The sequence below is a fragment of the Taudactylus pleione genome, unplaced genomic scaffold (genome assembly GCF_031769625.1).
Source record: "Taudactylus pleione unplaced genomic scaffold, aTauple2 ptg000019l, whole genome shotgun sequence".
NCBI classification, from domain to species: Eukaryota; Metazoa; Chordata; class Amphibia; order Anura; family Myobatrachidae; genus Taudactylus; species Taudactylus pleione.
Genome location: NW_028284421.1, coordinates 3,045,494 through 3,070,234, shown reverse-complemented (window position 1 = coordinate 3,070,234; position 24,741 = coordinate 3,045,494). Strand labels below are relative to the sequence as shown.

The following is a 24,741-nucleotide window of genomic DNA, read 5'->3' as shown; positions in this document are numbered from 1 at the left end:
CATTTATTTACCCCTCTACTATCTCTGTTCTCCCCACTGTGAGGGTTGCTTTTCAGCCTGGAGTGGACTGTACCACCCCCCCCCCCCCCCCATTAATTATATATTAATATAATAAGAATGTTGTGTCTGTTAGTTCCAAATTAGCGCAATGACTACTGAAGCAATTTTCATGAAAACGCCATAATTTTGCAGTGGAGACTCATAGAAATAACCTGCACTTTGTTTCATCTCGATCCATCAAGTTACAGCTGAGTAATAAAAATAAAAAAATGATTGCTATCATCAATGCAAGAGCTAGGTGTGGTACCATGTGTGTGGCCGGTGAGGTGCTTAAGGCTCACGTTCACTTGCATAGGATAGGCTACATGGCAGTCTGTGCACACAGTGACATTGTTGTGAGTGGTGGGTGAAGGCGTTGCTGCAGGGGAGTCTTTAGAGAGGAGGGTGCATCCCCCGTCACAGGCCCCATCCTCTCACCCCTGGCAGCCTACTGACACGGCCGGCCATCGCAGACTCAGTAAACCCTGGGCACTAGAGTGTGCCCAGGGTCTACTGCGCATGTGCAGATCGCTGGGGAAATGGCGCGGCCGCCATTTTCCCAGCGATTTCTTCTCAGTGCATGTGCACAACGCTGAAAAAATGGCAGCAGCGGCTATTTTCCAGCATTTTGAGCAGCGCTGAGAGACCAGACGCGGGACCTCGGAGAGGTAAGTTTTAGATGATATGGGTGCAGGGTGTGCGATGTGGGCCCCTCCTGGATGCCGGGAGCCCATGTGCACCGCACACCCTGCACCCATTATAGATATGCCCCTGCGCAGCTGCCACCATTCTGTATAGTGCTGACGGCCATGTGGGCCACTCGCGCGTCGGGGCACCTATGCAAAGCAATATAACTAGAACACCAAATAAATTTTTTTTTAGCAGAGGCGATTTCATTGTGGGCGAAGCCGCAGGCAACAGCTAGTACTATATATAAACAAAAAGATATCCAGCTATTTTTGAACTTTCTTGTACAACATCACGCAAATAATTAATTCTATGGGACATTCTATAAGCCATGTTTGAGCACAGCAGGCCAGTCTTGGGTCGTATACATTCAACTATGTATCTGTTAAAGCTTATATTTTCATTATGTATATAATCTGCATACTATGTATTGTTACCTGAAAGTTGTCTATGTTTGTTGCCTGTTGTTATAAATATAAAGATTAAAAAACTCAGACAAAACAAAAAATGTATTACAGTTAAATTAGGTTATTTATTAGATTCAAATGACTTAGTAATTTGATTTTACACTGCAGGGTAACAATTAGTACATTTACATTGGATCTTGTGTAATAAAGTATACACAGTGCAAAACCACGACCATAAATCGTTAATAACATCCAGTTAATTATGTGTTGTGCAGGTCTATACAGTCACATACCCTGCTCTTATCAACCACAGTATTTAAAGAGTGATTCCGGTACATCCCACAAGTAGCCAAGTGTTCCGAAAACATCTGAGACATTGGGTAGTGATAACAAGGTGCCGTCTCATAGGAGGGGCGCAGCGCACCATATTCACTAGCTGTAGTTCTAAACAGGATACTTTCTTGTTTGGCCTGGAATATACTGCTGGTTTCAGGTCTCGGATTCATTGTACAGGAAAATACAGGGTTACCCAGATTTGTACAGGTAGGTGTTGTCGGTTTTTTCTCTGTTCCTAAATCTGGAGATGATCTATTAGACGCGGACATTCTTTCCCTGAGAAACAAACCATTACTATTAAAATATAAACTTGGGAACACTAAAATAATTTGGTAGAAATGTTTGCAAAAAACAAGCACCAGAAGTAAAAGTTCCTGTAGAGACTATTCTCTGTCCTAATTACATGCATATTAAATGGGCTAATATAGCAGTGGCATATGCAGGATTTCTAGAGGGGGTTACCAAATGCTGGATTTTAGAGTGAGTGTGGCCAGTCCATGAAGAGGACATAATTAGCACTTAACCAGCTTTAATATGCATCATACAAAGTGGGTCATAATTCCAGCATATACAGGACCAGCAATCACAGTATGCCATTATATGCGGAAGTAGGGCCATCCTGCATGAGCTGAATGTTTGTATTTCAGATGTGGGCACCATACCAGAGCATTGGAGCAAGTCCAGGAATCTGGGGGAGCAGTTCATATCGTTCATTTTTATCCAACGATGCGTTCCCGTATGGATGATAACGATATCTATTGTCTTTCATGCATACAGGCCAACTTGCATGATTTTGTAAAGATTTGCCTGTATAAAGATAGCTTCACTGAAATATCTATCATAGCAGTGCCGGCGCTAGGGGTCTTTGCGCCCAGCACCATTCCATGTTTTCCCTCCGCCCGCTCCATGTTTCGTCATCCTCACCTTATATTAATACCTGCAACATATTGGTGGAGGGCGGGATTTATATCCGACCCCTGTGCGGCCACACTGTTAGAACGTGTCAGAAGCCGACATATATGTACATAATGGTCTCATGCACTGGATAGAGAATTATTATACAATATTACAAATTAAACCTATTGATATGCTATAGCAGTGCATCCCTAACAGTGCAAGTTTTCCATATCTCCTAGTTGGTGCACGTGTATTTATTACTGGCTCACACATGTTAAAATATCCACAGTTGATGCTAATTACTTCATTTGAGATACTGAGCAGAACATGCAGCACTAGTAAAATTCTATTATATTACTATTTCTATTGTTGGTTGGGGAGGGGGGGTTTCCAGGCAACCGGAACACCCCCCCTCCTTCCCCTGCATTCGCCTAGGTTTTAAAAGTGTTATACATACTGTACCTATCTGTGGGTATGAGCCCTAATATTTGCTATAGACGTCAAGAAAGAAATGCTTCTCAGTCATTCATGAGCACCCTCATGCAACTCTGCACACTATACAGGATTGTAATAACAAAAAAAGCAAAGCTCCAAAACGTGGCAATATTTTATATTGTGATTGAAACAATTTTAGGAACCATATAAAAGAGGACAGCTATGAAACCAGAAAGGAGCCCACAACCATCATCCATATACTGTACCTATACTTGTACATGTAGTTATTACCTGGACGGATATGTACTGGCGTGCACCGTTTCAGCTCCGCTCAGCCCTAGAGGTGTCCTGTTTGCGATAAGTTGCTATAGTAACCGTGCGGGACCGGCGTCACCACCTACCACCCGCGCCCCTCTGTTGACAGCGGAAACCTCCCGCTCGCTAGGCCTCATGGGAAATGTAGTGCGGTAGCCTCTTCAGACGCTGTGCTGAGGCGCCGATGCCAACTACAACTCCCGCGTCCCCCGCTGTTTCACCCCGCCCGCCCACCTCCTGCACCAGCTGTTTCTGCTCTGTGCTCAGCGCAGTTGTTTTTGTCGAGAGACGTCACTGGGGAGACGGGACTGGAGGTGACAGTTATAACCGGCCAGCGGGTGGCGGATTGCTGGAAGCTGCGCTCTCGGCATATGTAAACACGAGGCGTGGGGGTCCACAGGGCCTACCTGCGTGACCCTGGTAAATCACTCGTGGGATATTTCTGTTATACAGATGCGGGTGTATGACATTGGTGATGTGTGCGGGTGATGTCCGGCACTGGCCTCATGCTGTACTGCAACGTGATGGTTGTATAGATCTGACAGTGGTCTAGTGAGTGTGTGTGTGAGTGTGATGCTGGGGCTGTCATTATCCATATGCTACAGCAGGGCACCAGAGAAATACACAGCTCTGTCATTTGTGGAACTGATCCCTACAGTAGTCAGAGTAAATGCTGCAAGTGATCAGTCTACAACGGGCTGACTCTCCATCTACTTATTGCAGTGTATTGCATCACTTAGAAAGTTACTTGGAATTGGGTCAGCATGCCTAGGGTTCTGTCATAATGCTATTTTGTCATACACAGCAATAGAAAATGCAACTTAAGGTCCTATATTTTATTTTTATTTTAGTAGTTGCAATCAACAGATATATACAACTCTTCTGTTCCTCTAAAGTGAGCCATAATAAATGGTGCCTGCTAATCTTGCTATGGTCTACAAGTTTTGCAACATCATTTATGAGTCTGTTTTCAATGCAGATTTATTATTTTTAAGAAAAAGTGAAAAACAGTGACTAATGTGCTAATATATAGCAAATATGAAATATAATAGTGTGATATAAGCTTTATTAAATGAATCTACATTAAAAAAAAATCTGATTATTGTATTTAGACTGATTCAAATATGTGTAGATTGTCAGTTTGTTCCTCTTTACGGAGACCGATCTCTTTAGGTGCACAATTGCATGTTTTTTTTGCCCTCTAGTAAGATAATTATAGAAGTTTGGCAGTGGTCTACTGTTGGAAACAAAAATGTTACCGATTCCTCCCAGATGCTTGTTACTGTAGTCTTGTGACTTTCAGGCACAGCCCAGAAATTACAGAGGTGTGGCAAGCCATCTGTATAATATATAGGGAACTTGAAAATGCAGCCGTTTCTGACTGGACACAGACAGAATAAACTTGCTTGCGGTTACTAGTTCAAACACATGCTTGTAATTGTAATTAACATGTATCTGTACAAAATGCAGTACATTCTGTGTATTAAATATGTGTGGCAGTCCTAGTTACAGTCTGCATTATAGCTTAGTAAATCATGGAAAAGTATACTTACATCACATCAGTAGGGAGCTGAGTAAACATTTCACATTTGAGAGGTGCAAGGCTTTCAGCGGATCTGTAGTGCACATACTATGTTATATGCTCAAGTAGTATTAATTTACAAGGAGCCAGTGACATCACTGAGGCAGGGCCTATCTAATATTCATGAGATGAGGACTGGTGTATATTCATGAAGTGCTGATTCTTGCATTCTCCTACAGTAGATACTAGTTTAGCAAACCATATTGATGACTGCACTGTGTGTAGGTGAACTGCCCACTTAAAATAACCTGTAAAACCTTTGCACTTTTTGAAAAATACCTCCATAAATATAAACTATCTAATAAATATTCTCTGTACTAAGAAAAGCAAATGTTGGCCTGCCCAATTATCAAAGCATTGATGGTTAGATGCTCTAAATAACTACATGTTGGCCTAACTCTTGCACACTACTATCTTACCTACAAAAGAACAAGCAGAAATTGAGCAGAAAAACTCTGTGCAGTGGTTAACATTCTGTAGCTCTGATGGGGTGTGATATTTTTGACATTGACCATGTTGACATTGACCATGTCGACATGGTTATAATGTCGACATTGGCTATGTCAACAATCATGTAGACAGTGGTGAAATGTCAACAAGTTAGAATCAGAACATATCGTTTCTGATGGCCCAGCGCAGACTTACCTACTCCATGCGGCTGCATCGGCTTCCTTGTCATGGTTGTCATGTGACCGTTATTTCTGGGTCAGACCTCCGATCCTCCAACATTTGGGTAAGTATTTTTCCCCTAACCCCGCAGCCTAACCCTAATGTCAACATTTTGACAATGTCGACTTTTCACATGTCGACGTGTTGCCTGTTGACATATTGACATTGAATTTCTACATCATACCTGTCATTATGGTGGAGTCAACATTGATTGTTGACCTTTTCACTACATCTCCTCTGATGGGTTATTCATAAACTGCATTGCCGCATGTAACACAATTTTAAAGGATTCTGTTATTATTATCCTTTATTTATATGGCACCACAAGGGTTCTGCAGCGCCTTACAATGTACATACACAAATGAGCACACAAGAAAACCGTTATTAATGGTGTCAAACAATGCAGGACAAGGACACGGTTTATAAACTTTGCTGCATTAGCGATCATAACACTTAAATAATTCAGCAACCTAAAGTTTGGTATCGTTGTGGGTAGTTAGGAGTAAATGACAGTATAAGTAAGGGAAGGAGAAGCAGATGAGGGAAGAGGGCCCTGCTCATGAGAGCTTACAGTCTACACTCTTATCCATACTTGCTGACTTTTTATATCTCCTCTCTGGGAGAAGCCCGGAGAGTAGACGTAGCAGGCCACTTTGGGGGATGGGGCCAGACTCCTATGTCATTATGCCTCACCCCTGCCATGATAAACTGCTGTGAGAAGGGGGTGAGGCTAAATGATGTGGGTTTTCATTTAGTCCCGCCTCCATACTGACCCACAATTCTCGGCAATTATCTCCCTATCCTGCCCACTTTACTTGGAAGTGGGTGGGATGCTGGAGATATGGACACTCTACTGGGAGTGTTGGGAGCTACCCGAAAATTTGGGAGCCTCCCGACAACTTCTGGGAAAGTAGGTAAGTATGCTCTTATCCCTTGTCAAGAATACTTAAAAAAGGGTATGTAGTCAGGATGCAGGCTGCCGATTTCCCAACACCGGAATCCCAAACAGGATGAAGATCCCGACGCCAGCATCCCGAAGAGGATGAAGATACCAGCGTCGGCATCCTGACCGCCGGCATCCCGAAGGTAAGTGTCTGACTTTCCTTTAGTGTTAACCCGGGGATGGGGGTGTTAGGGTTAGGCACCCCTGGGGGAAGGTTAGGGTTAGGCACCACCCTGGGAGGGTTAGGTTTAGGGTGCGGGAAGGGGGGGCTTTTAGGTACCACTGTGGGGAAGTTGGGGTTAGGCACCCCCTCAGGTCGTTTAGGGCTAGGGCACTTACCAGGATTTTCAACAGTTGGGCTTCCGGCGTCGGTATGGGATATCCTACCCAACCCTTAAAAAAGACCCTGCTCTATTTTGTTGCTATATAAGCAAAGCAAAAATTTTTTAATTACTAGCTTACATGATTAAAATAACCAATAACCAAACGTGAAAAATAGACACTGAGATCTGGTTCGGATTTATTTATACCTGTCCAGCAAATACCTGGCTATACCATTGTAGAATGAGCATAGTGCAGACACTGCACACCACATCACTACCAGACTTCATGGAAAGTATATGCTGAACTATGTTTCCATGCAAGTTCCCTGCTTCTCTGTTGCACTGTAATGTGCTCTATGTGATGTCACATCATAGGAGAACCTAGCATGATAACACGCTATAAACAATATAGCAGTTTAGTGGGACTTGGTGGCAAACAAAAAACCGGTGTTGGGTCAGGGAGTTGAGTGAAACACTGTGTATATATACCCTGGGTGCTGGAATTGTTGCATGGGTTAAGTATAAATTAAGAAATTATATTTTCATTATGGTGGAAGTAAGAAATGTGTAATAAGAGGGATTTTTAATTTGGGTGGTGCATTATTTAGTCCCTTTCATTTGAATTTGCTGCCAGCTGTTGCCTATTCCTACGTAGTCTCTTATGTTTTTCATTTGACCAGATTGGCAGTGGCTGCTCCTTTACCCACCACTTGGAGTCAGGTGGCCCGGAGCACACAGATTGCCGCCAGCCATGCTTGCACTGAGGCCATGCGGCCCTATGCAAAATTATGTTTATTACCTAACACCCTTGAGTACAGTCGCAATGATATACAACCTATCCTATTGCTTGATATATACCAAAATGAATAGTGAAGGTTTCATTAAAATCGGTTCTGGAGTTTTTGGAGTCAACTTGGTAAAAAACAGACCAACAAAATGTATTAAAATTGGCTTGTTTGTTCTTGGTATACTATAATGGGATGTAGTCTGCATCCCGGCGTGCGGGATGCCGACGGTCTAAATGCCGGCGCTGGAATCCCGACAGGAGTATCCTGACCGCCGGCATCCTGAAGGGAAGTATCGGGGGTTAGGGTGCGGGGAGGTTAGGTTTAGGCAACGGAGAGTGTTAGGGTGCGGGGAGGGGGAGGTTAAGTTTAGGCACTAGGAGGGAGGTTGGGTTTAGGCATCAGGGAGGGTTAGGGTAGGGGTTAGGGTTAGTTGTACTATACTTGCCTACCACTGTCGGGATGCCGCTGTCGGTATTCTGACCAGCGGCATCCCGACCGCCGGCATCTCATACCCAACCCCTATAATCTATATGTCTAGGTTGAAATCGCCTAAAAAGTTTACAATTATAACAAAGCTACAATATTATTTATATGTATTAAAATTAATATAATATATACCTAAACATTGGGTTCCAAGACATCAGAGCCCTGCAATTGTACTGGTTGGCAGGATAGGAGAAAAAAAAAGGCTTAATGTGCATGATTTTGGAGACCGCAGAGATCTAATCTTCACTTATCTTAACAGTTAACTGCTTTTAGCACCTTACAACCACACGTTTATGCAACTAATATAATAACTATATAAAATATTTCATAGTTACTTAAGCCAAAGTAGAACGGACTTTATATGCACACTGTCAGCCAAACTCCACACAATTTGCTACAGCAAAACAGAATGAATGTATATTCAGCATGAGTGTATGTATGTGTGTGTGTTTTTTTTTTTTTTTAAAGAGGATTTATGGTACCTGCTCTGAGTTTAAGGGGGATATCACAAGCACGTGACAGGTTATTGTTATTCAGCGTTGCATTAGTCAAATAATTATCTGACAATTATGTTCTGACAATAAGCATCAGAGGTTTGCTTGAAAAAGGGGGAAAATGCAAATATTTATTTTTTCACCACGACAAACATTGTTTTAATGTACAGTATATTTAAAAATTAATTAAACTGATGAATTGTGACATATACCTAGAATTCAATATGTACAGCTAATAAGTGTAGTTACTAGAGGATGCAAATTACTTTATCAATTATGCCTTTGCTAAATTATGTTAGCTTGTGACCAGAGTCAACTGTTGTCTTATTTGATTTTTTTTACATTTACAAAAACATTTATTAATTAGCAGTGTGACTGTGAGTAACTATAACTGCTGTACAGGTTATAAGCAGCACCGTAACGGCTTCCGTGCGCCCTGTGTCGCTGCTGGATCCAGCCCCTGAACGCATGCTGTCATAAGGCTGTGCCCCGGGGGGTGGATGGGAGTGTACATCATGACCAGAGCAGTACACACTGGCCATCCTAAGGATGCTCCGAGTAGCTGTAGAGAGCATGGCTGGAGCTACTGAAGCAGGGATGGGCATTACACATCCCAGCATGCCTTGCCACAGTTTTGCTATCAGGACATGCTAAAACTGAGGCAGGAGCTGCTGGGATGTGTTCAACTGCAGCTGGAGGGCCCCTTATTACCCACCCCTTTTCTGAAGGATGCTCCAGCTGGCACTGCAACACCCATACTGGCTGCAGGATGCCATTCCCGGCACCCTGCTAGCCAGGTGAAGGGGCCGTGACTGTGCCACCCCCCAGGGTGCTCTGCCCTATGCGACAGCACTGGCTGCACCGCCATCCTTACGGCCCTGGTCATGATTATTAATTGCAGTTTTCTGTGGGCACGAGAGCTGTTCTAGTCAATAGATGTTACCATTTTCATTTTTTTTGTATTCGTAGAGGTTGAGAAAAGCTTTATTCAATTTGTTTTCAAAATTCACAATTGAGCCAAATAGTACTTGTGAACCTCACTTTGGGCCTGATTCTGAGGTGGGAGTAAAGGTAAACAGAGCAAGTAACTGTGCACCTGGACAAACCATTCTGCATTGCAGGTGGGGCAGTTGTAAAATGTGCAGAGAGATATTGAATTTAGAGGAGTGTGTCCAAACTGAAATCTAAATTGCAGTGTAATAATAAAGCTGTCCAGCATTTGTGGGCTACATGCAAAAGCAGCCAGTATTTACCCTGCATAAACAAATATATATGTATTTGCGCCCCTTGTAGTGCAGCATTGTTGGTCCAGGTGCAAATTTACTTTTTTTGCTATACTCCTACCTCAGAATCGGACCCTTTGTTTTGTTGCTGGGTTGTGTAGGCTGTTATGCAGGTTACACAAGCACAGAAAGTTTAACCACAGAATGTGCACTTCCCATCTTATCATTACATACACCCTTCTGTTTTGTTTGGTTCTCAGTAACAACAAGTGCAGAAATGAATGTGTTTCCTTTTAGCAGTGATGGGAAATTGCGAGCTCTAATAATTTACAAAACTGAACAGGTGAAACAATTTTATACTTTAATTTCTCTACCAAGTGGTGGTAACAATGGGCATATTTTGTGCTGGAATGCGGTTCTACTTACTGTGAATTGCAGCAGAGTTTGCAGAATGTATAAAAAGAGGGAAGGCAGTGGGATGTCTTCTTGTCTTCCGCCGTGAGTACTGGGTCATTAAATGCTAATGTTATTAACTGTCAATCAAATATTGTCTAAGGGGCCTATTTATTAATTGTGGGATAACGCCCATCTTCAAGGGGTACCCGCGAATAAGAGCCCCCAAATGTATTACAGGGGCTGCAGCAGATATCAGATATATACAGCTGTCCCCGGTTGTAAAAGCAGCTCCCATAGTTTCTATGGGGGCTGTTTTTTTTTGCCAAATTTACTAAACTCCGGAATTCGATGCATCCTGAAGCTTGGCTCTGGTAGCTAATGCCATCTTTAGGTGCCATTAGTTGTTGAAGCCTATTAGCTACATATTGCAGAAGTTGCTGGAAGAGGGATTCGTAGGATTCTTCCCCGATACTCTCTATTTGTGCTTCCGCGGTTAGTAGGGCGCCGTAGTGCTGAAGAAGTGAAGTGATCGCATTAGCCATCACTTTACTTCTAACACAACGCAGAGATGGAGCCCCTGTTCCTGCAGATGTAGTTTAATACATTCCGGCCATCAATAATTTCTTATTCCCGCGAAATGGGGCACTAAGAAATTATAATTATCGTATCTAGGACCTGATAATAAATATGCACTCAGATATCGCAATGTGTTCTGTTTGATAATATTGTATTGTTTGTTTGTATCTGAATTGTCATTTTCCTGCTTGGCGCCACAGAAACTTGATGGCAGCTTATAACTAAAAGATAAGTCTATCAATGTGAGGCAGTGGGACAACTTTATATTTATATGGTAGAGGCATTCTGACCTTCACGGAACCAGGTTGACGTGATGGTATATATTCTTTAGTCTTGTGTTAATTGTATTTAAAAATGTTCTATTCACTGCTCAGTCATTTGTTAATACATGTAACGCTCTGATAAATGATTATCTATAATGACCAGAATATTATTAAAATAACCTCTGTCTTGGAGTTAAAGCAATAACAATAGAGCACTTTCATCTCTTTCCCTTCACAATGTTGTCTAGGAGCCTATATATGAATTATTAATAGCCCTTTCTGTTGTATTATAGCAACGATGTCTGAAAACTCTAGTGACAGTGAGTCATCCTGTGGATGGACAATCATCAACCATGAGGTATATAGCTACCCTCTACTGCTATTCTACATCAACCACCATGGCAAGCTGTATATTACAATTTTCTGAAAGAAAATAAATACTATGGATTATGTATAATATTCCGTACCAATCCACGTGCCTTACATGTGATGCATATAAATATATACCATGAAAGTAATGCAGCATTGATAATGTCACACATTGAAAGTAATGCAGCATTGATAATGTCACACATTGCCCAATACCGGCGTTAGAGGGAATGTAGTCAAAACTTAAACAATCAAAATGTCGACAACCTTAAAGCCGACAGGGTCATAAGTTTGACAGTTAAAATTTAGACACAGTCAAAGGGCAGAATTCAATTGATTCCAGCCCCTATCGCGCCCGACGGAGCTATTCAATTCTTGCTCCTGTCGGGCGTGATCAGCTGCCAGCGCTACATTTCAGCTCGCAGCCCCAGGGGGGATGAGAGTTGAAATGTGCGAAAAGTGACCTGTTTGGGCGCCCAAACAGCACTTTTTGCGGTCGCGCCCAGCACTTTGGTCGGGTTTAGTTGCTTTACGCTGCTAAACCTGACCTCTATGGGCGTGATCAGCGCGAAAAACGGCATCAATTGAATAGCGGCCCTTGATCTCCTGCCGCTTTAGACGGGAGATCCAGACCGCGTAATCAATTGAATTCCGCCCAAAATGTCAATATTGAATGAATAAATATGTTGACAGGTTCAAGATGTAGGCAGTTAAAATGTCAACAATCATAAGGTCGACGACCAACATGTTGACAGGGTCAAAATATTGATAGTTCTTGACACCTGCTAACTTCTGGAATGTAAGCGGCATTGTGAAATACTGTTTAGTTATATATGAACTGTCACTTGGCTGCCAGAAGATTAATAATTTAATTAATTTGCCATCTTGAATCCCAGTACCTAATTGATGCATCATTTACAGTTTAAAGTGGTTGGTCGTCTTAAATGGGAACTGCAATTTTAGAGAATTAATTTGGTGTAGCCGTTTATTTTCATTACCCTTGAATATGACAAATCTCTCTGTATACAGCCATGGCCAAAAGTTTTGAGAATGACACAAGTATTGGATTTCACAAAGTGTCATTCTCAGAACTTTTGGCCATGGCTGTATACAATGAAATTCAAGGGCAGGGACCTCACCCAAAATACAACTACTAATATTGAAGGTGGAGAACCTTCTTAAGTGTTCGTTCAAACTTTGTCTAATATTGCCATTCTGCTTGTATGTGCCTTAGGGCTCGGATATAGAGACCCTACACTCTGAAATGGAACCAGGTTCTGACCATACTTCAGAACAGAGTACAACGATTATAGAGAATTGTCAGCCAGATTTACCAGGCGGACTTTCAGGTAATAGAAGTAACAATTACTCATAAGATTGGAAAGCCAATTCAAATTTATGTGAAAACTGACATTATTACGTCTCTTGTAGATAGCAGCAGGAATGAGGCTACTCTATTGAGTGCAGAACATATTCACTCAACCTTAGAAGAACATCCACTATCTACCGAGGTATTGCATGCATTTATTTTTATTAGAATTTGGATATCAAGAGAATATGACAATCATGACAGAGGTGTCAAGCCACACAATATTACAAATATGAATGTATTTCACAGCAGCGGCTTTCATCTGAGGTGTCAGAGGGTTGAAGCTGGGTGTTGTAATATGCATGTTATATTTTCTCTTTACTGTTGGCAACAGTATGCTGAGGTAGTTGGCTGCCTGTCTGCCAATCAGCGTTGGTCCTGTTCCTACATGGAGCAGGATCAATAGGCATTTGCATGAAGGAAAGAGTAATTCATAATGCACAAATATGCAGTTGAGGCATACTTCTAGTAGAGCTCACTGCAATTGATGACAGCAGGCAAATATAGTGTTTGAATCAATTGCAAATAATACAAAAAAAACCCCCAGAATCCTAGTATGTAGTGTCCCCAGCCCAATATAGGGACAGTGCTGAACCTTGCTTTTGGAAAGGGGACCACCTTAAATCTTTATACTGGAATATATTGTCTTCTGTTCAGCTATACTTAGATTCTTTGGTTCACCAATATGGTTCTAATGTTTGCTGTAGGCAGTCCACTGGAATGGGAGCTCTTATAGCAGTATTTCTTATGTACATATGGAGTTTTTGAAAATAATTTGTAAAAGTCCATATGTAAAGTCTGAATACGCAAAATGTATTTATTTATTAACGGTTCTTATATAGCGCAGCATATTCTGTTGCGCTTTACAATTTGAGACAACACTAATAGAACAAGACTGGGTTGTAAGAGACAGACCTAAAGGTAAGAGGGCCCTGCTCGCAAGCTTAAAATATGGTGTATCGTGAAGCCTCCATGGGTTTTGCTAAAGTGTGCACCTGGCAAAACTGCGCAACGTTGAGCTCAGTCCCTATTGTGTGTAGAGGAATGAAAAGTGTTACTCAGCATCCATTATAGTGCATCAAAGACACGGGTGAGGTACAGATGTGTCCTTATACATGTAGCCTCAATATGCTATGTGGCGCAAGATGCCTGGTGTGAGTGAGCTGCCAAGTGGCGATCATCTTTTTCACCCGAAAATGCATCTATGGGCCGTATTCAATAAGTGGCGAAAACTGCAGGTTTTTTTTGCCAAAAGCGAATATGGATATTTTTCGACAAAAAACCAGGCGAAAACGGCAACAGGCGAAAAAAAACTGGAGAAAAGTTTCCATCCCAAACCAGGAGAAAAAAAGCAAAATCCATATTTTTGGCTACAATTGTTGGGATTTCTTTCAGAACCCTTTAGACACCCCCCTAATGATAAATTACCGATTTATTTTTTTGCAGAAATTGTGTACTTTGGCGAAAAGCGACCACGCAAATTTTGGGCGGAAAAAAAAAAAAGTTGAAAATGGTCTTAACGTATAGGGTCTGATTTTACGGGGGCGGTATGGATGCATCAAGTGTTTTAATCATCGTATGCGGTCGCAGCAGGCAGTTTTTTAACGATTTTTAAAACTGCGTTTTTACGACACGAAAATATACTTGCACCTATTTTAACGTACCCCCAATTTACATGGAACAGTAATTTCCTGGCAAAAAAAATACCTTTCTATCTTTTCTTCGAAGATTTTCTTTTTTTCCGACCAAAATTTGCATGTTCATTTTTCGCCAAAGTACGCAACTTACGATTTTTTTCCGGTAATTTATCATTAGGGGGAGTTTTCAAAGGGTTCTGAAAGAAATACCCACATTTTTAGCCAAAAATAGGTATTTTGCATTTTTTTTTCTCCTGGTCTGGGTTGGGAAAACTTTTCTCCAGTTTTTTTTTCGCCTGTTGCCATTTTCGCATGTTTTTTGTCTAAAATTACGGCGTTAATTTTTTTTTTTAATGTTTTCGACGCTAATTGAATACAGCGCTAAGTCACAAGGAGATGTGACTAAAATCCACCAGGAGATTGTGTTGATTAATTCATTTTATAAGCGGCACTTGTATATCTATGTGCGACTGAATCCGTAAATGAAGCACAACGGAAGTGGCGTGTAAAAAAAGCCACATCTGCTTCATCATATCACTTCGTATACAGATTCAGACTCTGTCGCACACAGATGTACAAGTGTTGCACATCAAATTAATCAGTGTCTTAGTCGCATTCAACGAAGATGCTTTTTTTGGGCAAAAAAAAAAGCGCAGCGCAATCACAGTCATACGGGACTTGACAGGCCGAGAGGTGCTATTTGGCTTGACTGCAGCAACAATGGGGATGTAGTTACTATCCGGTGGTCGGGTTGCCGGCTCTCAGGATACTGGTGCCAGAATCCCGACCACCATCATCCTGATGATAAGTGTTAGAGTTAGGGGGAGGTTTAGGGTTAGGCTGCTGGGGAGGAGGGGTTATGGTTAGGCTGTGGGAAAGGTGGGTTAGAGGGCGGTGTTAGGTTTAGGCTACTTGCCTTCAGGCGTTGGGATTCTGTCGGGATGCCACTGTCAGTATTCTGACTGCTGGGATCCCGTACCCAACCCCAACAACACATGAGCACACATCCGTACAGGAAGTGTAATTTGCAGAATTGGGAACCCTTGGTATTATCACATTTTTGTTAATATAGTTGTGTTTGTATATCATTTAGTCTATGTTGAAATACCAGAAGGTGCGTTGTTAAGCATAAGGCTGACCAGTGAGTGAAGAGCGCTATATTTTATCAGGGCTGGATTAACTTGTAAGCAAAATAAGCACTTGCTTAGGGCTTCAAGGGAAATTTTCCATTGACGGATTTACCATGGACCATGCATTGCAAAACTGCAATTGGTGAAGCTGAACCAGGTTCCACAAAAATGGACTATATACAATAATAAAAATAATAATAAAATAGTAATAATAGAGGTTAATGATATACATTAATGTTGGGAATACAACAAATTTAGAATCTGGTAACTGGCCTTGGCGAGAATTTTGTAGATTCTTTTGGATTTCTTTTGGGGAACAAAATATATATGGGACACCAAAATCTTTTAAGTGCTTAGGACAGAGGTTCCCAAACTCAGGGCCCGATTCAGACTTGGGAATAGAGAGCGATATGTCTCTCAACTGATCATCTTGGAGAAACCATGCTGCACTGCAGATGGGGCAGATTTAAATGTGCAGAGAGATTTAGATTTGGGAGGAGTGTGTCCAAACTGCCATCTAAATTGTAGAGTAATAATACAGCTGTGCAGTATTTGTGGGCTCTTACAAAAGCCGCCAGTATTTACCTCACATGCAAAAAAAAAAATTTATTTACACCCCTTGCATTGCAATATGGTTTGTTCAGGTTCACAGTTAAGTGCTATCTCTCTCTATTCCTAAGTCTGAATCAGGCCCTCAGTCCTCAAGGCTCCCTAACAGTCCAGGTTTTAAGGATATCCATGCTTGACCACAGGTGACTAATCAGTATTTCAGTCATTGATTTAACCATCTGTGCTCAACCATTGATATCTCCAAAATCTAAAATGTTTGGGTGCCTCAAGGACTGTGTTTGGTAACCTCTGGCGATGGGTCTCTAAAGGTCTTAATTTGAATTGAATTGCTCCTTTGAGCGCCCGGCACTGACAGCTGCAGGCTCAAACAATTGAATTGCCCCCTGTGAATGTCTGTGTACCGTGACAGTCTTTGTCAGTCTGGAGCTACTAACAGCACACGGATCCCTTCCAGCTTTACCTTGGGAACGCTTCCGTCTGGGCAGCCACGCCCTGGCACGCTCACCAAAGGGGGCCTGCTGTCACTCACCATCGACAGCACGCCCCCTTTGGTGCGAGGCTTCCCCGTCGCTCGCCGGGTCTCGCGCATGCGCACAACGGAGCAACCTCCGTCGTGCGTATGCACATTTGGGTACCATCGACCCGCTTGCGAGCGTCCTGCGCTCGCGAGCAGGTCTGAATGAGACCCTCATTCTGTTCCAGAGACTCTGGGCTGTGACTTGAACCACGCAGGAATTACAAAGACGCAGATGAAGCACAACGGGACTTGGCTTGAAAAAAGCAGCAGCCATTGCATCGTAGCACTTTATACACAGATTCATACAAATGAATCAGTGCATTCCAGTTAAGCGGTGTTCTCACCTCACATTGTAACTAAGACACAGATTCAAGTGAAAGGAATGCCCGGTGCAAGCAGTCGCATGGGACCTGGCGCGCCCGAGAATGGCAATTTAGCACGAGTGCTGCAATTGTATATGAAGACACAACTGTAGGGCACAGTATCACCCCTCTAGAGAGCAAATGGTTGCAGTACTTTTTGTCAACAGTGGTAGAAATGTCACCAGGCCAAATGGCATTGGGCCTTGTTCAAAGACGCAGTTCTGTTTGCACAATTGAGAGACGTTTTGCTACTGCACAAAAGTCTTTAAACCCTTACTGCACACGCACGAACCAATTTATGCGATGGGTATACATTTGTACAACATCGCTATGACTTGAGATGGATGTCTGATCGCTATGACTTGAGATGGATGTCTGCAATCCATGGGCGTTTCAGAGTGGTGACTGGGAGGTGACCAAATGTGATTGCAAAAAGAGGAGTTGGCATGGGCGTGTTATGGGAGTGGCATGGGCGTGTTATGGGAGTGGCATGGGCGTGTTATGGGAGTGGCATGGGCGTGTTATGGGAGTGGCATGGGCGTTCGCAGCACCGCAGCCATAGGAGCCATATTTAGAAAAAGTTACAAGGGAGACAGTGCACCAGGCAGTGGCTGCTTGGGTAGTCGGTGTTGTGACTGATGGAGAGAACGGATCCACCAGTGCAGTTGAGCATTGCTCACGTATGCAAAGACACAATAGTAATGCTCAAGCTGACACTTGCTTATTTATGCACTTGAGAATCCGTGATAAATCGCAGCCGCTCATAAACTGCGTACACCTGTGAATCCCACTTTGAACCTGTTTACCCACACATGAGTGTTTTGCGAAATGGGCCAAAAGGACCTATTTGGTTTTTAAATCAGAAACTGGTTTGACTATAAACTTCTTTCCCTATATTTTAGTGCCACTGTAATAATCACATTAAGTTTGTAACGTGTGTATGGCTAGTCGTATGGCCTGGCATTTTACCTGGTCCACCGGGAGACTGGTAGAGAGAAAATATTGTCGTTCTCTTAAGAGATCAATGATGTTTCCCTGATCCACAACTCCCCTCACCAAGGAATCTGAAGTCGAACTGTACCAATGATCTTGGTACATTAGCAGACAGATCCCACTAGTTGAGTGTCCACCAGGAGGGCAGGATGCCTACCATGCAGGCTGTCAGCTTCTTAGTGAGCCAAGACAGTTTCAGTTCCTTGTGGAGGACAGCATATAGGAAAACTGCCATCTCAACCGAATAAGACATTATCTGAAAAAAAAGCAAATTCAAATTTTTATTTTATTTTATTTTGTTAGCGAAGACCATTGAATCTACAATTCTATCCCCAGTTTGACTTTGTGGAAGTGATCCACCACGATCTCCAATTCAGACCAAAGCTTACCTCTTTTCCACTCCCATGTTGATCCAAACCGAGGCTAACTGGGGTCTCATAGAAACACCAGCTGTAATAGTGTGGGAGCTTACTGCTATCTCTCACATTTTCTAAATTCTCACCCTATTACGTTTTGCCCAATGTCTACATGATCAAAATGTAAACATTGTGAATGTTGACAGACTGTTCACAGTCCATTTTAGTGTTAAGGCTACAAGCACCTGAAAATGCTATGTTGACATGCTGATTGTTGACAGTCACAATGTTCATGTCAACATTTGTAGCACACCTCTCAACATTGCTTTCTCCCTCCTATACTGTATCTCTCGCAGACAGGTCCTTTCTACGCTCTGCCTCTCATCTGCACCTTCATCCCCTTGTGTATATGTTCTGTATTTATGTATGATTTTATCTCTTGGTGCTGTGATATTTTACTTTAGTGGTAGTTTACAATCTAAAATGAGCATGATGCCAATACACTGTCACTTTCCTAAACACCTCACACATTATAAGTACTGCTTATGTTTGTGATCCATAATGCATTTACTAGGGATTCCTAATCCAAAATAATTTTGTAATCCCTGGATCTCAGGATTACCAGGATTGTGAGCAAAAGAAAAAGAGTTAAACATTTTTTTTTCCAATAGATAAATATAGAGGATAAATAGTAATGGTTTTTATTTGGATAGAGGTTTGTCATATTCTGTTTTCCCAGTGCTACATGTTACTTCTCCCTGCTATCCATGACCCCCTCTCCCCCTCCCCTCCCAGTTATCCATCAGGCTAAACGTGCTGCAGGTGCAAAGCAAGCACCAAAAGTTTGGTAATACCATATATCTGTCTAATACATGCATTCTCTTAATTAGGCATAACACCTACACGAGCAAGGCAAATTCTCATAACACTCATCCTATAGAATGCCCTGTGTCCGCCCATTATGTTCATCCAGTTCGTGCGCACAACTGAGTTGCACAAAGTTGCTTATAGTTGTGTATGCACTGTGGAAGAGCGTGCGCAGTACTAAAGATCACAAGATCTCTCCGCAAACTGGGCTTGTGTGCTACTCTGAATCAGCTGCTTAGTCTGTATATTTGGAACATAGGACCTCATTCAGAGTCGGTCGAAGCGGCCGCACGGTCGTACGCCACCGATGTTCGCTATACTGCGCATGCGTAAAGTTCGCAATGCGCGTGCGCAAACTAGCAGCTACGATCAGAAATTTCTCTCTCCTTGAACACAGCCAGGTCGGTAGTTTGAGTGACAGATTGAGGCGTTTGTGGGTGGTAACGGGAAGGTGCTTGAAAACGGGGGAGTGGAGATCAGAACGCAGGCGTGCCTAATTATGCGAACAGCGTTTTATGGGAGTGCATACGGTTTATGGGAGTGCATAATTAAGAAAGTAGCGTCATGGCACATGTGATATGGGAGGTTTTTACACTGACATGATCGTAGAGCTTAAGAGAGGGTATGGTCAACCTTAAGCTCTACAACCAGTTCCGATGGTTCTCGATGGTCTCGATTAATCCTTATATGCCCGGAGATGGCGTACAATGCGTACGAGAAGGGGGCGTATTTTTTTTGTCTTCCGGCCGCTTCCTCCCCTTGGTCGGCCAACTACCGATCCGAACTTAGGGACGCAACTTGCGAGGGAATCATTTGCATATCCGGCCCCTTTTCCCGTACGACCGTATGGCCGCTTCGACCGACTCTGAATGAGGTCCATAGTGCCTTGCATGTTTGCATTACTATTTTTCTGGTTCACCATGAATGATTTCACCTTTACACTATTTATGGTATGCTATTTATATTAAGCACACACAGGTTTCTTTGACCCCTGTTCTTTTGATTGATGTATTAAAGTTTTCCTTTACTGTCTTTGTTGCAGCTTTTGTCTTCCTTTAGTTGTACAAAACCAGAGAGCTCACTTGCACATGGAGAATGTGGTGATGAGGACCGCATGCTGGGTGATGGTGGTCATTGTGAGGCTGTCAGTGATGACTCTGACATTGCAACTTTGGAAGCTCCCAAGATTGATGATATTGGGTCCTTGGAGGAGGAAGAGATTTTAGAAAATGCGGCTGGAAGCACAGAGATGAACATGAGCTTTTCTTCTAGCAGCCAGTACACATTCAGTCAACCAGAAACTGGTAAGAGTCTCTATGTACACTTATGAGATTCCGCAGCATGTACGGACTGGTGAATACTTCTAGCCTGAAAGCCTACGTAATACTGACTCGGCACTGTTAATGCTGCGCTGTGACCCACACAGGTAGTACCCAACATTCATTATTAATTTATTATTAATGGAGAGGTTTCCTCTTGAGCTCGCTTGTCGTAGATTGCGTTTGTAGACTAAATCTGAAAAAGGGCCGGAATTGGAGTGAGGGTGGCACATAGTAATATTTGTGTACTGTACGGTCACTATCCTTTTACATTTTTCCTGGGAACAATAGCTTGGCAATACATAAATGTGTTAGCTTCCCTATGGTACATAACAATTAGATTATACATACTAGGTACAACATTGTAATTTATGTTGCTGCATTATGGTATATTGTGTGAACATTTGTTCCTTGAGATTCCATGGTAGTTCTCATTTTCTCTTATGTTCTTAGTTTTTTTGTTCTGTGCACAAAGGGGATTCGGTGGAGCAGTGAGAAAGACACATGTAAGGGCATGGCTCAGTGAGCAGAGCGCATGCTCCTGTCTGTTTTTGAGAACATGCTGGTGTGACATAATGATGATAATAATAATAATAATAAAGTCTCAAGGCACATATCTCACTAACACGAATAACCTTGCTGGGGCAACTGTGCCTCATTTAATGCATGTTAATAGCACACTGACGACCAGCTATTTTTGTTTTTTTGCACCAGTCCCTTAAGCAGGGTACACACTATGCAAAATATCGTTCATACAGCCCACAAACAATATATCGCTAAGTGCATCGGCTCGTGTGTACAGCCGATATGTCTGTGAACAACATAATTCACGGACATATCACTTTAGCTGTGCAGCACGGCAGATGCCGATATATCATGCATATATATTGGTACATCTGCTTTGTGTACACGGGCGACCAACCCATATTCTGGCCTTAGGAACCTCCCACAATGATGTCACTACTGTTTTCTGTGGCCAGGCATGTCGGGCAGCCGAGTAAGTGTATATGCATAATTTGTTTGTGCAAAACACTTGCCAAATCGTTACATCGGTCGGCCAGCTGATGCATTGTTCAGGTGTGTATCCAATATTACACACATTGACTTCAGGCCAGTAAGTAGTAGGTGTGCATAGGCAACATGTGCACTTTAGTGGCTTTTATTGTGTGTGCGTTGTTCCTGCATCACAGATAGCTGAGTGAGTTGCATGTTAGTGATTTAGCATTAGACTAAAGGTGCCTATCCATTAACAGACATAGAAACGATAGCACGACTACAACATTGTACTCGTGCTGTCGTTTCTATGTCTGTGATGTGCGTACACTGAAGTTCAGTGTAGGGTCATCCATCATCCCCATACATGCTGACGTGATCTTCAGGTTGACCAGCATGTACAGGCGATGGTAGATGTCGGAAACGACCAGCGGGCGCGCGCATTGCTGGTCGTATCCAACCTAAATGTGCCAGATACATGCAAGATTTGCAAGCGAGTGCATGATAATGACGTCGTTATCGGCAATCGCCTGCAAATATCGCTAAATGGATACCTCCTTAACACCACATGCTAGCAATTCACAAATGTAAAGGACTCTTAAATGCCAATTACATAAAATGTAGGACTTATTTGTTTGTATACAGATATTAATAATAAAAATATTAGTATCAGATAAATTTAAAATTTTTCAATAATGGGAGCAAATATATCTAATTACTAAGAGTTACGCTCAGTGTTGCCTGGGTCTCTCCCGATTTTACTTCAGTCAGGTCTACTGTGAAACATCATTGGTAGGGTACAAGGGGGGTATTCCACCCTTCACCATGACGCCTCCATCTGTCACTCACTGCAGGAGTGAGCACAGTGACTGGCTTAGTGAATGGAGCAGAGGCAAGAGAGCAGTCAGTCACCATACTGCAGTGATTTCATAAGGAGTGTAGGGAACTTCTCAGTCAGCGCTCTCTGTGATCCATGGTTGTAGAGTGCCCAGTGTATGGAGCACCTGTGGAGTGGGAAGAGGCATGTTGGCATGCAGTACTGAGGAGCATATGTCCTAATAGAGCTAATGTCATGTTGGGGTTATGATGTGAGACTTCCTGATGGATGGTGGTGCCTGGGGCGATGTTCTCACCTGGACTCATTGGACAAACATAAAGTATAACTGCTTCAGTTCTGGGAAATGACACATATGGGGAAAGGCGATAACCTCGGTGCCTGTTACAGTAGTTATTTGCACAGTTTATACAAGGTTTATGTAAAGGTAAGTACTGTTATGATAAGAATAAGTTATTTTTGTAAAAAGTGATTTGGAGATCTGAGTGTGGAGGCACAGCAAGTAGATGTCATGTTACTGTATAGGGGAAATATGCTTTCCAGCACAACACAATAGAGAGGGTGCTCCTCTTGGAGTACCTAAGCTCAATGCCATAAGTGTGCTGTATTCAGGCATCAGATGGAGAAGTGGCAGGTATACATGTGGTGCAGCCGCAGTCTTTGGAGCAATACAATAGTACTTCTATATTTAATGTTTAGACTCTTCTGTTATTCAATTTATAATGCTTTTCTGTCACTTGTACCCATGAGTGGCAAAATAGAATCCCTGCGGATGGACTGCAATTATGTTTATCTGATCCAAGTATCATATTGAATGTAAATAAAACTATTATTCTGTTAAGTCTTTTTCTCCATTGTTTTAAATGGCCAAATACATTTGTCAAGTTACTGCCTCATCCTGCTTCATTCTTACCTAATCTTTCCCTTTTTTCTGAGCTGCATGGTGTGTATTCTTACCTCCTAATGGACTAAGGGCCTGATTCAGAGCTGTACACTAACGCTATGATTAGCACACATCTCCGATGCTTTCCACTCTGCGCGTGCAGGACCCGTTATGCAATGGACAGAATGGGTTCTGCGATACCGCACGGAGTCCCCCCAAGCCTCTACCTGATTGACAGGCAGGAATGTTAGGAGGCGGTGCGCAGGAGGGGACAGCCTGTGTTTTTCTGGAAACTGGGGCGTGTCACCCATGTTTTCTGGGAGGGACGAGTCCAGGATCTGGAGGTAATGGGACAGATTTTTTGGCCTTGCAGCTGCCAGGACCCGACCAAGCTGCGGTAGGCTTCAGCTACCACAGCCTGGCCAAAGAGGCAACCATCGGTCACAATGGTTGTGCTGGTGATCCCAGGCTGCGACCACAGATGCAGCAAGGAGGTGTCTGTTTCCTACAGACACCACCTGCTGCATTTACATTTTAGATGGACGGAATTGCACAGCCGCTTGTTTGCAGCTCTGCAATTCTGTCCCTCTCAAAATCAGGCCATAAGCTGTGAGCCATTCCCTTTTTGTTTTACTAAGAATTTTCAGTTTTCCTAAATTTTCACTTAATTCTGATTCTTCTGCCAGACTCAATCGTGCCATTTATTTTCATGTACATAACTTTCTAACATCATTACTATGCAAAAAAAAAATAGTATTTCTGGATAGTTTTTATCTTGGAGAAAGTAACGAACTGGTCTCTTTCCATAGTGTATCCATCACAACAGAGTGCAGATGACTCCAGTAACGATGAAGCAAGTGATGATGTTTCTGGTCCTCTTCTGCGACGGCGACGTTCTAAGAGGTCAACCCTGTCTGGATCAGAGTGTGAGAACAGGCCTCCTGCTGACCATCCTGTTCCTCCTGAGCCTAGACCATTGTTGCGGATGGGTAGCAGCCTGAACAAGTGTATTATTCTCTCTCTGCTCATAGCAATAAGTATGGGGTTTGGACATTTTTATGGTAAGTTTGCTTTGTTGGAAGTACATCATATGGAACCTGACTTTGAAAAACAGCAGGCTGATATTTCCCAAACATGATTTCAGCTATTGCCATCCATTTCAGTGTGGGCTTCCCTCATCTCCCCTTTATGGTCACATTGGTAATAAGCACTAACATTACAAAGATACATTTTGATTTTGTAAATCTGAAGACAGATTAAACAAGAGCAAATTCCAGAATATCGGCACAGGAATATTTTTTATTGCTATTTTGACATAGGATTGTTGCTGATTTCCTTCATTGTTTTAAAGGAACTGTTCAGATAATGGAACGACAAAAATATGTTGAAAAGATCCATGAAAATGAACTAAATGATATGAAAGATGATCTGTTTCAGTGTCAGAGGGACCAAGAAGCTACAATGGAGCAGAAGGTGAGTCCAGAGTGAGTGCATTTTAGCTAAACAATTGCTTTACACAGTGATTAACTTGTGCCGGAACACACTAGTGCAGTGGTTCCCAAACTTTTTGGAATCATGGTGCCCTAGAGTATCAGCATTGTTTTCACGGCACCCCTAAGGCAAAAGTTTGGTATAGAGAAATTCAGAAATAAATTAGTAAAAGTAAAGTTAATTAAATTGTG

At 42.5% G+C, this 24,741-nt stretch overlaps 2 protein-coding genes across 4 annotated transcripts in view; one reads left to right on the top strand and one right to left on the bottom strand.

Moving 5' to 3' along the window:
• Positions 1-1,191: 1,191 nt before the first annotated feature.
• Positions 1,192-4,745, bottom strand: PIERCE2 (piercer of microtubule wall 2). Of its 2 annotated transcripts, none has more exons than XM_088444970.1 (2): positions 4,670-4,745; positions 1,192-1,745 (listed from the first exon to the last, which is right to left on the bottom strand). In XM_088444970.1, exons 1-2 carry the CDS (start codon positions 4,696-4,698, stop codon positions 1,394-1,396), a joined length of 381 nt encoding a protein of 126 aa, XP_088301096.1. In that variant the 5' UTR covers positions 4,699-4,745; the 3' UTR covers positions 1,192-1,393. The 2 variants fall into 2 exon arrangements, with proteins under 2 accessions (XP_088301096.1, XP_088301099.1); XM_088444973.1 differs by lacking the exon at positions 4,670-4,745 and adding an exon at positions 3,093-3,257.
• Positions 3,353-24,741, top strand: part of CCPG1 (cell cycle progression 1) — a 45,167-nt gene continuing 23,778 nt past the window's right edge. The window contains exons 1-7 of one of the 2 annotated variants that reach the window (XM_088444905.1): positions 3,353-3,536; positions 11,153-11,217; positions 12,463-12,577; positions 12,660-12,739; positions 20,072-20,333; positions 23,869-24,120; positions 24,411-24,532. In XM_088444905.1, the coding sequence (XP_088301031.1) occupies positions 11,158-11,217; positions 12,463-12,577; positions 12,660-12,739; positions 20,072-20,333; positions 23,869-24,120; positions 24,411-24,532 (891 nt within the window). In that variant the 5' untranslated portion in view covers positions 3,353-3,536; positions 11,153-11,157. The remainder of the gene's footprint in view (positions 3,537-11,152; positions 11,218-12,462; positions 12,578-12,659; positions 12,740-20,071; positions 20,334-23,868; positions 24,121-24,410; positions 24,533-24,741) is intronic. The other variant, XM_088444912.1, reaches the window with a different exon arrangement.